We start from the raw sequence: 17,500 nt of genomic DNA on the forward strand, positions 1-17,500 counted from the left end.
TCCTTCTATGTGTGATATCCTGGTTCCTTGGATATTAATGAAGTCTGTTTGTTAAGTTTACTCCATGTCTCCTTGCTCTGTGCTCCTAACATTAATGAAGTATGACACTGAGACTTGTCATAGCGCTTGCACATCATTGCCCTTTAGTTGATTTTGATTGTTTCCATTTGATTGCATCTGCTAAATGACTAAATGTAATGTACATTTAAATCAATACAGTCAGACTGATAATCTATTTACCCGAGTGGGAGAATTATTCCAATTATCTATTCATTTAGTATTGGTGTTTTCATAATATTGCCATTTCATAAAAGCCAGTAGCCACTGAAGCTTGTGTCCATTTGACCTGCACTAAAACCACTGTATAGTGTGTCCTGGAGTGGCTCGTTTCTGTAATACAGTGTCTGCTGAAGTGTTCGGTGTGGGACTCTGATATCGAACCATTGCTGTTTCTACTGCTGGCACTATCTGTCCTCTCTCTCTCTCTCTCTCTCTCCACTCACAGCCAGCGCCAATCAGACTGCAGCTGGAAGCATTGATCCCTGTGGCTTACTGATGCATTGGCCTGTAATGTGATGGTGTTTCATTATTGAGTCTCTCTCTCTCTCTCCGCCTCAGGGCTCGTCCCTCACACATCCAGACCGGGGCACACAGTGAGCGAGGAGTTAGTTGGTGGGTTTATCTGGGCCGGCTCAGATGTTGAGATTTCACCATAAGACACAGGGAAGTCACTAGAAGGATTTGCTAAAAGCATAAAGTATGCCAAAGGGACAGCAAAACAAAGCGTGGGCTGCTGAAGACGCCGAGCCCAGTGAAGAACTCGATGTTTTTACTGTCATACAGTAAGTTCAGTGACTCTCCTTCAAGCTTTTATTACACAGATGCTTTTCTGTGTTTATAGCATTGGGAATTCTGCAGCAGATTTCATGCATCTCGCATGCTTGGTTTTTTAAGGCTTTGGCAATTTAAAATATTTTCTTCTTCACTATTCAGATTTTACTATTAAGCAAACAAAGCATCAAAATAGTTTATTGACACTGTAATAAAAATACTGTAATATGCTTTTAAGATTATCGAAGTAGGCTATGTTTTACAATCCTGAATCTTAATATACTGTTGTTTTTGGGGTCCACAAATTAAAGTGATCTTCCACAAATGCTATTAAGATGTAAGGCATAACTGTGAAAGGGGATAACTGTGGGGGGAAAAAAACAGAATTGAGCTAATTTTGATGAGCAATTGGACTGGTTTTGTTTCACAGATCTGGCAACCCTGATTCAATGTGTTACTGTGTTGCCATTTGCAATTAATTATTTGTAAAGTTTTAAATTTTTTAAGTGAAAATCATTTCAAAGTAATTGTTTCAAAGTGCAATATCTAACTGAATTGTATTTTCTTTTATTGCTAATCTTTGCCTAAAAATGATGATAACCAATCAGCATCAGTTATGTCTGACATGTTATAAGACAAGCTTTGTCTTTCTATCTGGTGTAAGTCTGTGTGTTTGGACAGTTTTAAACAAAACTTTAAAGAAATTAACCAATATAGGGTTTCTGCAGGAGCTAAAAAGTCTAGTACAAATTAAGATCAGATTCTTAGTCTTAAATCAGAACAGGATTCAGGAAGTTCATGAAATCACAGCATTAAATGTTGCATGCACTGCAAAACAATGAAGCATAAAAAAGATAAAGCATTAAAGATACAACACATTTTCATATACGTCATTGTCAGATACTTTTTCTTTTTATGAATGAAACTGCAAATAAAGTACATTTTATAGAGCAGCACACAATTTCTCTCTTTGTTTCAAATAATGATAGTGAATATAGGAGATTCAACTAATAACTGTCCAAAACAGGAGAGCGCTGAATATTTAACCTGACAAATATGTGAACAGTCTGTCCAGTTCAGGACTCATCTGTCATTATATTTAGTGCAGATTAATGCTGGATGTTCTTTGGCTGGAAAACTGGTGATTTAATTGACAGGTTAGCACTTTGAGTGATAACAAATGATTCCCTTTTGCCTTGTACCTTTCTCAGGTGTTATGCATAAATGCATTTCATTGACTGATAATGTATGTTTAAAGAGAGTAATGTAACTTGAACATGAGAAATCATTTGATCTTTGTGAGATCTTACCCACACACATACTGTATTGCTATAAGAAACATTATCTTCAGATGTCTATATCTGTTTTCAAAACAAAATCAAATGAGGCAAGAAAATAAAGAAAAAAATATTTCGACATCGACTCTCATGATCTTTAAAATCTTTGGCTCTAAATGCAGTTTTGCAAAAATAAAGTGTGCCTGCTTCTGGATTTCTTCACAAAATGTTCAATTCAAATAAATAGTTTGAAATGTATGAGTCATAACAGCTGTGAAGTAAAAGCATTATCTTGTGCTCATCGCAGATGTTCATTAGTGTTTAAAAGCATCCCAGGATGTGCCTCATTCATGAATGTTAAGCTCAAATACAAGCTTTTTTGCTCACCGCATAATTACCAGACATCACTTTACTATTATTATAAAATGTGGAAATTAGGGATACTAAGATATGTCCAAACATTTGATTTCAAGTACAAATCCAAGTATAACAATTACTTCATTATTTGAGCTCTAAAATACTGAGCTGTCTGTCAAGTTAAACACTAACCCGAATCCCTGGAGAGTATTTTCTTTGTGATTAAGATTATTATGCCTTATCATTGTGCCCCAAATAAACTTGAAAGATTATCTTTCACTGTATTATGTTTGATGTTTAATTCGCCAGAAAAAAAACGCGCTTTTATAATCTCAGAAGCACTAAGGTTAGCTATGGCTGTATCAATTTCCATTATGATGTCCTTTTTTCTTAGACGATAGAAAAACCATAGATCGAGGAGAGAACCACTATAAATCTGGACATGTAGAACAGTGCAGCTAAGATGCCGGTTTATACCCGTATTGTAAGGGCCAGCATGAGGGACAAGGTTTATCGAGTCTCGGTAAGTAAAATTAGGGAGGGATAACGTTAGAGGAGTTATAATAGTGTTCTATGTATTTAAGATAACTATACAAACAATCTCTGAACAAGCATAACACAGTTAAATTCCAAACATTTCATATAATAGTTGTATATAATTACATATGTTGAATTTTAAAGAGAATTGACCAATGGCATCAACAAATGCTTATTATAATATAATATAAATAAACCATAAATGTTCCCTGAATAAACCATATATACTCATTTTGTTCACATTTTCTATATATTTTTACCTTATAATCCACAAGCCCCAATGTGAGAGCCAGTGTAGTAAATTTTATCTCGCATTCACATTACTGTGAGCTGACTGGAGTGTAGTTACAATAGTATGCAAGTAGTATACAATAGTTTAACATTTAATTTTTGGTATTTGTCAGACAGGCGACTTACAAACTTTTGCACAGTTAATAAAATGCTCTAATAACTGAGCCACACAACCTTACAGCAAGAGCTATAGTAAACATCTTTATTTTCGTAAAATAAGTAAACTGAAAACAAACTATATACTAATTGCAAAAACTGATAACTCACACAACAGGTCTCTACAGGGAAAGATGGCATTGTTGCTACAATGGGTGGTTGAACATTTCAGGGAGTATGAATGATCTTCCAAAATTTGTCCAGTGGGAACATCGTTTGTGGATAAAAACAAAACAGGGACATTTTTTTCCCCTGCAGGAAAATGACAGCTGCAGATGCGAGAAATAAGCAATGTTAGTTTTATGGAAGTTAAAACTTTACAGATTAAAATTAGAAAGTGGGGTGGGGGAAAATCACAAAATAAAATATTTGTATTATATTAGAATGGAGTTTTTCAGCATTTACATTAATCTTCTTCATTGATCTGTCAACGTTTATATAGCACATTAAATATAGTTACTACTACATACTTTTATTACTAAAATAACAAAGATTATTTATTATCATTGTTACCTAATGCCTTAACTAATGCTGTTTACAAATACAATCATATTATTATAAGTGGGTAAAAGCCAAGTTCACAAATATCAGGGTGCAGGACCCACCCTTTTTTAATTATATCCAAACAAGTTGCAATAAGCCAATAAACCAGGTATTATTTTGAATATTTTAATTAAACACATTTCTCGACGTAACGTTAGCCTTTAATAAAACTGCAGCGGATCTAATCTATTAAACAATGGCAAAGTAAACAAGCATTTAGAAATTTTAAGAGAAAGACAAAGGTATTTTAGCTGTTGAATTGGTTCTGAAAAACGTTTATTCTTGCTAGCCTTTTTAACTCCATCTGACCGTCAAAGTAACAATAGCGTGTTAAGCAATATGCACCATTAAAGTTTCGTCGTGGCCACATTAAGGCAGTAAATACTGTGTTTACATGGAAATCATTGTTGTGGGAGCTTACCTTACGGCACGAACCCAGAGGGAACCCTTAGTGCTAAAATGCTAACTCACTTCCGCATTTTGGCCTACAAAGGGACGTCATAACTTCGGCACTCTATAAGGTGCTTGCACAAACAACCTATATGGTCGTTTTTTGTTGGAGGACAGGCTGCATTTCAGAGTGTCTAATGTAATGATTGTGCTGAAGTTCACAGCAAAGGCAGACAGACAGATGTTTTAGTAATCCTAGGACGTCTGTCATGCAGCAAAACAGAACAGTGTGGCATATGCATTACAATAAAGACAAACAATAAATAAATAAATACAATTAAAAATACAGCAAATATACACAATTCACACACAGTAGGGCTAATACACACAAATGCATGGTCTGCATCTTTATGTAATCAGAATATGAAATGTATAAGTGTTTTTCTTATTGCTGTCAGAGAAATTTGAGCTGGAGGTAGAGCTTGAATATATCTTATGTTGCTAAAACTGAAATGGCAGATTTTTGCACTATCCTGACTGGAGTAACACATGACTAATGTCAATTTCATAACTTATTTCTTCTTACATTAACTTCAAAGACTTACATTTGTTTTGTTAATTTCTGAACTAGATATATATATATATATATTATACATTAATGTATCTAGTCAGGAAATTTTATATTTTAATTTATAAAAAAGCTTAGCACAAAGAGGCACCGTCACACTGACTTCTAAGCAGCCTTTGTTTGGATGTGTGTATTTGTGTGCACATGTAGTAATGATTTGAGCTGAACGACCAACGCTAGGGTTAGGTCTATTTTTTAAATTTCTATTTAAAATACCTTGTATATGTACAAAATATGAATGTGTTACAAGAATAACGATTACAATTTCATAAATTGGAATACAGATATAAAGCAAATAAAACCTCATGTGCATTTTTTATTCATCATTTGTAAAAGTAAAGTTGAAGTAAAGTAGCTGATTTTTTTGTAACAATAGTGTTATCTCACTTCAGTTAAGTGTTGATTCGATTTGGTTCAGAAATGTAAAGTTTCTCAGTTATTAAAGAAATTCAGTTCAGCTAGCTATAAACATCTCTGAAGACAATGGTTGTCATGATCCGGTCACTGAACTGCCGTTATTTCACCACACAGACTTTCACACTACTCAGTACACCCTGGACTACATTTCCCATGATCCATTGCACCAATCACAAGTTCACCTGATAACAATCACACCTTGCACCTGAGAACAATCACACACACACACACCACAAACATCAGACACGCTTTAATAGCACTGGACTTCTTCTCACATAATGCCGAGTATTGTTCTGCACATATCCCTCTCCTAGCCATTCAGTGTGTGTTTTCATAGTCATGTCTTAATTTCTAGTTTTCATAGTCTTGTTTCAGTTTATAGTTTTCATAATCCTGCTTCAGTTTATAGTTCTCATTGTTTAGTTTTTTTTCTTAACTAATATAACCTGATATAATCTTATACAGCCCTAACACATATATGACACAATATTGACGGTGACACAACTATCTAACTCTAACTCTGACTCTCTGACTCTACTACAACTGATTCATCTACTCCTGACAACACCCACAAGGTGGCGTGAGTTTCGAACCCCCTTTATCCGGAAACGACACCCAGACCGAACAGATGATGTCTCCAAAAGCTTGCACATGAATCTGCATGTCTCACGTCTCGTCAGCCCTGTTACAATGGTCTTCAACGTTATTCAGATGAATGTGGATTAAATTCAGTTCATTGAAACTATTGATGTTTCAAAATTTGTCAGTTATGAAAGGAATTTGATTCAGTTAAAAAAGTAGAAGACAAGATTAACTTTTCAGCCCAATTCATTTAAAAAGTATTCTCATCTGATATTGTCATTGATATATTTTTTAAACCCTAACTAAGCAAGCCCAATATCAAAGTGGCTAGGAACCCAAACTCCATCAGGCACAGAAATTAAGAAATAAAGAATTAACATTGCAATATGAATAGAGAGCTTTAGTGCCCGCCCACTTTTTCAGCAATGCTGAATTATATATATATATATATATGTATATATATATATATATATATATATATATATAGGCTATATATAATATATATATATATATATATATATATATATATATATATATAATAGGCTATATTACTTACTGTAATGTTTTATAATGTTGGTTCCTATCTGTCACGCCCACTGAAGGCTTGTTAGTAGATCGCACGTTCGGTGAAGTGAACTAACCCTGGATCATAACCAACTCCAGAACAGGTTATCATCATCATCAGCGAGCAAGTTACTATGGTTACTTACATACCCTGAAAGTATCCTCCGATTTTGGAACCGAAAGCTGAGGTTATCCACTCGCTTATCATCAAACATACCCGGGAATATCACATAACCTGCTTTTTGGAATACCCCCTGGTCACCAAACGAAACTTGCAAAATTTATGCCAGGTTTCTAAAAGGTTTCCGAAATAAACCCCTTGCCATTGGTCACGTTAATAAAAAGCCCCGCCCCAAACTCACGCCATTGGCTAAACCAATTTGTGTTTGTGTGTGTGTGTGTGTGTGTGTGTGTGTGTGTGTGTGTTTGTGTGTGTGTGTGTGTGTGTGTGTGAGAGAGAGAGAGAGAGCCTCACCTTGATGCATTTAGAGATTAGAACACTGATCTACTAATCCATTGTTCACTACATGCTTAATACTTTTTATATATTTTTATTATCACTATTATCGTTTTCTTTCTGTTAATACACATGTGCACTATTTGTAAGCAGCCTAGCTGCAACTGCTTTGGCAAAACAAATGTAGTTTTTGTCGTGCCAATAAAGCTCACCTAAATTGAAAAAAACTAAACGGATTAGACCGTGCGCGCACAGGTGTGTATTCTCTCTTTGCTCATCCAATAACTTTCTCCTCTCTCCTCCTCGCTTTATTTACTCCTCCCACTCTTCATCTCTATCTTCCTCCTCCTCCTCCACGGAACACCCACGCGCTTCTCCATTCCCCTCCAGTCTCGCGTCGCGCGATGACGCTGACCCGTGCACGCGTCGCGAACATCATTCATTACAAATGGACATCTGAGATTAGATGGAGCATCAATCGGCTGAGACTCTCCTCCTCCGTTCATTCTCTCGCTCCGTCTCGCTCTCCTCCGTCGGTTTCCACCGCGAGGGGAAATTGAATAAAGTTGGCCGAAGGGCATCTGGATCCGCGAAGGATGATGTCGATCTGACGGAGACGCAGATCGGGTTTCACGCGAACGCGCAGCCATGCAGGAGATCCTTGTGCTGACTTGAGGAAACCTCCGACGCGTTCATTTTTGTAAACGATTCAGGCCGAGACCTTTGCGGAATGGAATCGAAGTGAGTTCGGAGGCGATCCGAATCATGGACGTGTTCAGCTTCGTCAGGATGCCCAAACTAGCAGGGTGAGTCATTCACACCAGCTCACTCTCTTCACATGTTTCTAACGCATGGAGTGATTGTGATTGTCGGCGGTAAGGGAAACATGCAGCAGTGATGTCAGGGGACCTGATGGAGAACGCCGCTGCGCATCTCCTCTCCTCTCCTCTCCTCTCCTCTCCTCTTTCATTCATTCATTCATTCAGAGCCGGTTTGCATTAAGAAATGCTCCTTATGCTTCTTCGTTCAAACGCGTTTTTACTGAGGAGTAATGCTGAATGCTCAATGTGATGCTGAAAATGAATCTGGAAGCTCCAGAAATCAGTCCATCACCTCACAGTGCTCAAAATCTGCGCGTTTGAGGTATCCGAGGTAACTATAGCAACAAACTATATTCTCTAAGGGGGAAGATATTTATAATGTATTCTATTTCTAAATTATCTCTAACAACTATTTACGTATACATTAAAAAAGATAAATATTTATGTGTTGCACATCTGTGCATTGTCCATTGACTAAGCTGTAGATACAGGGATTACTGAAACAACAGTATACATATATGAAATATTTAAAAAAGTACTTGGTGTTTTTATATACTTTATTTCTAAATATTTATTTGCTTGTGTAAATGTTTATTTTTATGTACATTTAATATGCATATTTTATTCATAAACAGTTTATTGCATAGCATTTAATCTAAATTCAGTATTTTAAATAAATAGAAATTTGCTTTATTCATTGACTAAGCATATTTGTAGATTTGGAAATTACTGTAGCAACAGTTTACAAAATATATTATAAATATAAACATTCAGTAGTTATTTATATGTAATGTATTCAAACATTCATTTTTATTTATCTCATACATATATATATATATATATATATATATATATATATATATATATATATATATTCTAAAATTGTAAATCTTATACATTTATTATTCCATTATACAACAAAAAATGTCACAAATAGTATATATTGCTTTATTGCTTTAGTAGCCTATATAAAATCACTTCATTTCAGTCATTTTTGTATAGCTTTCTGTCTGTGGTTATATTAAATATGAATACATAAGCCGCTCTACTCTGTGTATATTGACCATAAAGCCCATGCCCAGGTTGCTGATGAGAATGGTGATTTGTGATTTAATTTTCCTCCATGCATACTGTGGTGTAACATATAAGCCGTGTGCATGCGCAGTGCTGTCCGGTTAAGCTCATTTCATCTGTCTCAACTCCATAACCTGTTTGGCTTGTTTGATTTTTCTTGATTTTATCCCAGCTAATCCTCCTAAAGGATTGGTCCCTGGATCTGGCTGGCATCATCGCCACCGTCCAGTGCTCATAACCACAGCCTGGTTACTCTCCAAAATAATCACACAGTATTTAACAGATTATAAATGTATAGAAGAGCTTTTTATTTTATGCTGCAGGTTTGTGTGTGAAAGAGCGACTGTTTTTGTGTGAAGTGCCTGCCTGTTGTGGACTGATGTGAGTTTGTGAGGATGTTTAGACAAGATGTGTCTGTGGTGAAGTTTAAATGGAACGGCTGATGGTTTGTGATGCATGGGAAATTATTTAATGTTCATGTTGAAATGTTGAAATGTTTCACGAAATGTTCAAATTCTGAGTCTGCAAAAATGGAAATTCTAACATTTATTTACTCTCCATTTACTTTCCAGTCACTCCGAACCGTCATTTCAATTTCCAAATTTTTTTTTTTTTGAAACACAAAATGGGAATTTTTGAGGAATATACACTCTGTGTACATGTATGGAAAAAATATGGGAATTTTGTGGGGTTTTTTTTTTTCAAATATGATTTTCTATTAGAGCTGCACAATTATTGTTTATTAAATTATTATTTAATTATTGTTAGTGTGGTTTAGAAATGTTTTATTTTATTTTATTTTTAAAATCCTGGTTTGCTGTGTTTTTGTGTAGGGCTGCACAATTTGGCCAAAATGTTGTGACTTTATCAATATAATAAGCAAATGTATAAACAGTGTTGGGAAGGTTACTTTGGAAATGTAATAGGTTACAGATTACAAGTTACCCTGTTTAAAATGTAATAGTAGTGTAACTTTTTCAATTACTTTATTAAAGTAATGTAACTAATTACTTTTGAGTACTTTTTGATTACTTTTCTAAATTTGTTAAAATTAAAGAATAATAAATAAAAGCATATACATCAACTTAAATACAGTTATCTAATAAGCATGTGACATATTCTGTGTAATAAACTCCTGAAACATTGGTGTTTTTTTTAAACTGCTGTATCTTTGTATATGATGATAGTTTTCTCAAAATAAGTAAAAAGCACATTAAGTGACACAAAGCAGTTCTAGAAATTATGTGCTCGTGTACTCCTATATTGAGATGGTAGAGGTTGAAAACACTGCAAGCTTCAGTCCTATGTGTAGTAAATGAAACCATGTCTTTGCCATTAATTTACAGGAGGGGCGGACTGGGAAAAAAATTCAGACTGGAAAATTCAAACTCATACAAACAAATTCATGGACAGAACTATTTTTTGTATGGACCTGACATAAAAAAGGTTTAAATCTTTAATTTGGGGACATGCAAAATAATTAAAAGTTCTCTCCTGAACTGCACGTTCACACCCATTTTTCTCTTCAGTCTCTTTATTTTGCTCTGTTATCCATTTCTCTCATGACCTTAATACTCAAGATTGAACAAAACTATACTTTACAATACAATACTCTACAATACTACAATATCTTTATAGAAAAATCCTAATACTGTACACGAGTCATGTTTTTCCCTTACAAAAAATTAACCTTGCTTTTATTAGCCTATATAAAAGTAAAATAACCTTGTTTTGTTTTTGTTTTTTTGCAAATGGATTTGTATTTATTTTTAAATAAATACATTTGTAAAATAATTTTAGATTTTTGGTTACCACATTTAAACAATAGTAACCATTTTCTCTGGATTTATAGTTAAATATTAAAATGTAAATTTTCGTAAGGGTTGTGTTGTTGTCTGTCGTAGCTCCTCCTAAACCTATAAAAAAATCGGAATTTTTTTCAGATAAATTCCTACTGTAACATTACAACTGATAATAATGATGTCCTTTATATAGTATTTTGAGTGATGCTACGTGCTGCTGCTTGATTAAATAAATAAAAAACAAAGACAAAAAAGCATCTTCATGGGGCGGCAGTGGCTCAGTGGTTCATGTAGGTTGTCTACAAACCGGAAGGTTGGTGGTTCGATCCACGGCTCCACCTGACCAAGTGTCGAGGTGTCCTTGAGCAAGACACCTAACCCCAGCTGCTCCTGACGAGCTGGGTGGCGCCTTGAATGGCAGACACCGCAGTCGGTGTGTGAATGGGTGAATGTGAGGCAAATTGTAAAGCGCTTTGGATGGCCATGTGGTCTGTTGAAAGCGCTATATAAATGCAGTCCATTTACCATTTACCATTGCTCCAGCAATTCACTCTATTCTCTCTCTCTCTCTCTCTCTCTCTCTCATTGATTACTCTGAGTCTGATCCAAACCGTTTGGCGGAGGCGCGGAGAGCGCGCGAGTCATGACTAACACTTCATGACTTATTAGAGATTTAATTATCAAATGGCGGATTCGCAAATGATCGCTTTAGTACATTCGGCAGGCAATTATACAATAATGATATTAAATAGTGGGGCAAAATCGGCTGCCACGCCACCGGGAATTGTCCCGGTTCTCCCGGTGTCCAGTCCGCGCCTGATTTCCACAGACACGCAGAATGTGCAAGTCCTATAGGCTATTGCATTTTTGGGGCTTAATATTCACAGACACTAGTCCATGTCATGTTTTGATTCAAGTGTACTGACCTACTTTTGATTTAGTCATCCAAAATGTGGCATATTCCGTCCGCGTTAGGCATTCCGTTTTTATGACTGGATTCTACGAACCAGACTGTATTTCCGCATCCCGGAAATTATTAGGGCGGTATGTCTCAGAATAGTCAGTGCAATTTGGGAAAGAAATCAGTTAAATCTGTATGTGGATGTGTGTAAATATTCAAATGTAATCCCCTTTGTAATCGTTAAAAATTTCATAAGTAACTGTAATTTAATTACTCATTTTTTCGTAGTAACTGTAACTAATTACAGTTACAATAATTTTGTAATTAAATTACGTAACGGCGTTACATGTAACTAGTTACTCCCCAACACTGTGTATAAATAAAATAATATTGCTATAATAATAAATAAAGAAAATGGAATAAAAACAAAATAAAATAAAAATTCTACTGCAATATTTCTTATGTTAATAATAAATGCCTTTCTGTTTTAATGAAACTTGTAAATGGAGAAAATAGTTAGGCAAAAGGCAGAATTCGAACTACATTTCATTTATTTTCTTGATATACTAAAATAACTCAAACTAAAGCTAAATTAATAATAATATATATATATATATTAAACTAATAAAATAACAACTAAATAACCAAAAAATTAAATATAAAGAAAAATTGAAAATGTTAATAAAAGCTGCAATAGTACTATGTTAGGATATATAATAGTGTATAGTATTATGATATTACAATAAGCCATCCTGCTGATCTTGTGTTCTTATAAAATGTAATCTGCTGCAGTCCTAATCTCCTGCAAACAAAAGAAGAAGAAGAAAACGCAGACCCTGGGGACTAAATTAACATAATCAACTAAATTCATTAAATTGACCATATCCCCAAAGGGCAAATGCTTGATTGTGTTCTCCAGAGTAAAAGCTTCCAGCCGCAGATCTGGCTGTGTTTGGACTTTGCCAAGATGGGCTGAAGGTTAAAGAGCGCTTCATCTTATTTCTGAGACAGTGCATGAAAAGCAGCACTTTTGGGGAGTTATGAAAGCATCATCTTTAATTCATGTGTTTCTGCGGAAGTGAGGCGGTGCTGAGAATAGAGTCTAGATTAGAGTACGCATGAGGAGCAGAAACAGCCCTGACCAGCAACAACAAGACTGATGTCTGTGGATCTGGTGCTGCGTGTTTTCATCTTAACATCTTTAAAAGAGAAATCTTTTGGGCAGGACTATTGCTCACCTGATCATTGAGACTAAAAGATTTTAGAAAATGGAATGCATAATTGTCATCATGTCTTATATATATCTTAGTCATTATTCACTGATAATCTTGCCATAGATATTTAATATTATTTTATTTTAAATTCACATTTTTATTACAGTTTTTTTTTTTTATGAAATGGTTTTAGTTTTAGTGAAATAAACAAGCAATTGACTGATTCTTGATGGATTTTTAGCTAGGGAAAATAAATTTTGGTTTTAAACATCATTTTTGTCAATTTTATTTGAAGATATTGCATGTTGGTCATGTCATCTTGTCTTAATCATAGAAAAAAAGTCACCATCTACTATTTTTCATCATAGTTTTTTGGTATTAATGAGTAAAGTTTTGGGTGAACTATAGTTTAACCATAGAAATGAGCCATTACTGACAGTCTCGAGTGTATAACTTGTTGTATTTGGAGAGCTGTATGAAGTGCTGCTGCTGAGATGATCTCCAAACTCACAGCAGATGGGATTGGGATCCAAACAGCTTTATTTTCCTCTGGCCTTTAACAGTTACCATTATGACTACAATTATAATCACATTTATCAGTGCAAATGCTTTGCCCCCCCTCCATGAGATTTGTGCACATGGAAATGATCAGTTGCATCACCTTTCTTTTGTTTTTGTGCATTAACTGCTGTAACAGAACTGTGCTGTCCCACGTAACACAATAATAAAAATAAATAATTTTTTTGAAGCCCATTTTAAGGAGCAGATTTTTTGGAAAGAGAATCAACACTTAGAATGAGGGGGGTTAATGGCAAAATGCATGGAGGGGAAAAATAGAGAAGAAAATGTGCTTGAGTGTCATAAAAAATAGTGCAAAAAAAATCTTAATGGTTTTAAAATAGGCTTTATTTTCATCATGCAACTTAAAACTATGCAACCTTTTCTTTTGGATTTGATTTTAAATGTGACTTAAACACATTCTTGGTGGGTTTCTCCCACACAAATGCTGTGCAATATCTGCTGAAAATGAAGAAACTGTTAAAGTCCTATACAGTGTGCAGGTTTTGGTCTGTTAGGCTGTGATTTAATGCACTCTTGTCTGGCGTTCAGTTACGATGAGTTGCATGATTTGCTGCTGCATGTTGTTTTTACCATGACACCTGAAGGTTTCTTCGCGTTCATTGTTCACACCAGAATGAACAGGATGTGCCAGGCAGAGAGTGATGCATGTGCAGAATATTTATGAGCTCAGGCAGATGATAAGTTTTGCTGTAAGTGTTCAGATTTGAAATATTTTGACTTCAGGACAAATCAGTAAGACCAGCAACAGTGTAAGTGCACAAAACGGATGGAGATGATTAGCTAAAGCATTGCTGGTTGTGTTCCGTCCACATCATGTTATGTGAATTTTGGGATATTGCATAAAAAATGCTGGATGGAAATGTCAAGATAATGTACTGAATGCGCTCAATTTGAGGCAGAATGGTAAGAAAACATGCATAAATGAAAAGAATAAATGACTGATACCTGAACCAGTTTTTCAAAGTCGAGAGTTTTTCTTATGAAAAATATCAAATCTGGAATATTGCATAAAAATTGAATATTCAATATTGCATCACTAATGTTTTATGCAATATTTCAGTATTTTCTGCAGATGTTTTATGCTGTATTTCAATATTTTCTTCAGGTATTTCATGCAATATTACATTTTTTTTTGCATGTTTTATACAATAGGCCCTACCCCCAACCCCCCCCCCCCCCCCCCCCGTTTTTTGTAATATTAAATTCTTCATAAATATTTTATGCTATATTCAAATTTTTCACAACTTTGGATGCATTCATAGTGTGTGTGAGATAGTGTCTGTGTAGTTAGAGCAGCTGTTCTGATGCTTGCATTGCTAGTGTTTTAGGCCTAAGACAGTACACACACGTGCGATAATTAATTGCATTTATTAAAAGATTTGAATTTGATTAATTCAATCAGAATTCCTCCTATGGTTCAAAGTATATAGAGGTGAATTATTGTCATGCATTTCAAGACAACTCATAGATTCTGTAATCAATGTTTCCACATGAACAGTTTCAAAGTTTGAGCATATGAAAGTGATAGTTGACCACAAAATAAAGGTTTTCACTTAATTTACTCACCTGCATGCTGTCCTGACTTTCTTGTGTGGAAAACAATAGTATATGTTTAGAAAAAGGTTATATTTTTACACTAAAATAGTTGTATTATTATTATAATTTTGAAAGAAATGGTTGTTTTTAAATGCAGATTTTTTTTCCAGTTGTAGTTATTTTACTACGTCAAGTTAATCTAAATTAAAGTGAGAAATGCTCCCTTGGCAACTAGTTGAAATAAGTTAAAGTATTTGTATATTTTATTTCAGTTAATGTTAATTTGTTTCAATTAACAAAGCTGTTTTTCTATACATCTTTTAATCTATATTTTTACACTTAACATTTTATGTACAATTTTGACTAGCTAGTACATTTTTCGTTCATTATTTAATGTATGTTTGAATAAATCTGTCATGAGAGCATCTTAAAATTATAGTCACTGTTTAAATGTTATATATTTTTAAAGAACATACTGCAACATAAATGTATCATTAAAAAGTTGATGTAAAGACTGCCGTGTGTGAAATTTAAATATTTATATGCAACTCAGTGTTGATCATTCAATAGATTTGAGTTAATAATTGTAAATTAAATGTTTATTTTCAGTTTCGGTTAAAACATTAGGGTTCCTTCCATACAACATTGAGCTTTCATTGTATGAACCAAAAATAACCAAAACAAATCCAAACATTTTTCAGAACCTCATCTTTATTGTTCCACAGGAGAGAGAAAGAGAATCAGACAGGTTCGGAGCGAAACGAGGGTGAGCACATGACAGAATCGGGTGATTATGCTAATTCTGCCATAATGGGAAATGGTTTTAGAAGCTGATTTTAAAAGCGACAGCAGCATTTGTGTTGTTCTGAGCATCACTTGATGCACTGAGCCACAGGCGTCAGCTACACTGGAGTATGAAGCGTTCATTATTAGTGGTGTTCCCCAGCTGGACCATTCACCTTTGATGAAGCGCTCAAATAACAGGGTGAATGTCTGGCGTTTCTCTAGCTCTGTAATCACTGTCAGTATCACACTCGCTATCTGCACTGCTTCCAAGATGCCTTTCAACAGTGTGGTTGAAGATTGAAATGCAAGTATTATGCAATGCAAAGTCTTAAATTGATTACTTTAGCAAGTGTTAGGTGCACTGTTCCAAACGTAGTGCGCTGCCTACATAGGCATCCTTTTAAGGCATCGTGGACTTGTTCCAAAAATGAAGGCTGTTCCAAATAAGTAGGCAGCATAATTATGCCTCATTTTAGCCAAAACACAAAAACAAAAATGCAGCGTTGCACGTGTGCGTCATGGAAAAGAAAATAAAAAAGCTGATGGATGGATCAAAAAATATTGATTATAAATCAAATTCATTTTAAATAAAACACATGGAACAAAATTGTTTAAGGAAGGCATAAAAATAGAAAATATTAATTTTGTCATGTAGTGTTCTATATGAAAAAAAGAATAATACATTTCCCCCCTAATTTTTATTTTTCTGGAGACCGTTTTAATGGTTTAATTCAATTTAAGTATTCAAAAAGGATGTATATCATAATTTGTTTTTTTAAACAGTTTAAACTTTATACAAATATAATGCCCGATGAAATGCCATAAAGCAAGAAATTGTTGTAATTTTTCAGTATTTTGTTTTAATGGTTTAATTATATTTTTATAATAAAAAGGATCGCTAATCAAATAATTGTCAATTTATTGACATTCATACAAAAATGGTGCCTTTGACACTTTTATATATTTATTCAGGAATTCTGTTGTAATTTTTCTACACTCTGTGTTTTATTTAATACTAATCTATTATTAAACCAGTGGTTAATTAAATTAACATTCATTCAAACAGACACAGAAGAGAGAGTTATCATTGAAATGTTTATATTTACAACCACAAACTAGAGTAGAAATATCATTGTATCTGTAAAGAAATTGATATATTAAAAAAGCAAATATTCTTCTAATTTTCTCACATTTTATTATTATTATTATTACTTTTATTTATTTTTTTATTTCATGACATTTGATGTCACACAGTAAATTTCATTGTAGGCAATGAATCCTGTGCCTGTAACTTTTAGAAACATGCATTTGTCCGGAGGATCATATTATATTTGTGAAATATTTACTATAAACTATTAAAATCACTATTAAGGTGCTTTATGTTTCAGTTTCTCCAACAGTAGTGTTCTAAACACTCAAAAATGAGGCTGTGTTTTAATTAAGATGTTCCCTTAGAAGGTAGCTGCCTATGTAGGATGCTTTATAGGATTTGGAGCAGAACCAATTCAATTCAAGTTTATTTGTATAGCGCTTTTTACGATACAAATCATTAGAAAGCAACTTTACAGAAAATTACATTTCTACAATATTTAGTAGTAGCTTATAAGTGGTGACTGTCAGTTTGTGCACGTTTTTCAGAAAAATTAAGTTATACCTATATATATATACATATATGAGCCATTTCAATCTTTCCATGCCATGAAAGTTTTGCATGGATTATAAATAATTATAAGCCAGGAACTATACATTTTCAA

At 34.2% G+C, this 17,500-nt stretch overlaps 1 protein-coding gene across 2 annotated transcripts in view; it reads left to right on the top strand.

Annotated features, from left to right (window-relative positions):
* The first annotated feature begins 650 nt into the window (after nt 1–650).
* The window catches only part of LOC132095569 (FERM and PDZ domain-containing protein 4-like), a 64,307-nt gene continuing 47,457 nt past the window's right edge, over nt 651–17,500 (top strand). Inside the window, exon 1 of one of the 2 annotated variants that reach the window (XM_059500691.1) lies at nt 651–842. In XM_059500691.1, the coding sequence (XP_059356674.1) occupies nt 760–842 (83 nt within the window). In that variant the 5' untranslated portion in view covers nt 651–759. Of the gene's footprint in view, nt 843–7,381; nt 7,837–17,500 lie in introns of those variants that run through there. The other variant, XM_059500692.1, reaches the window with a different exon arrangement.

The sequence above is a fragment of the Carassius carassius genome, chromosome 19 (assembly GCF_963082965.1).
Source record: "Carassius carassius chromosome 19, fCarCar2.1, whole genome shotgun sequence".
Taxonomy (NCBI): domain Eukaryota; kingdom Metazoa; phylum Chordata; class Actinopteri; order Cypriniformes; family Cyprinidae; genus Carassius; species Carassius carassius.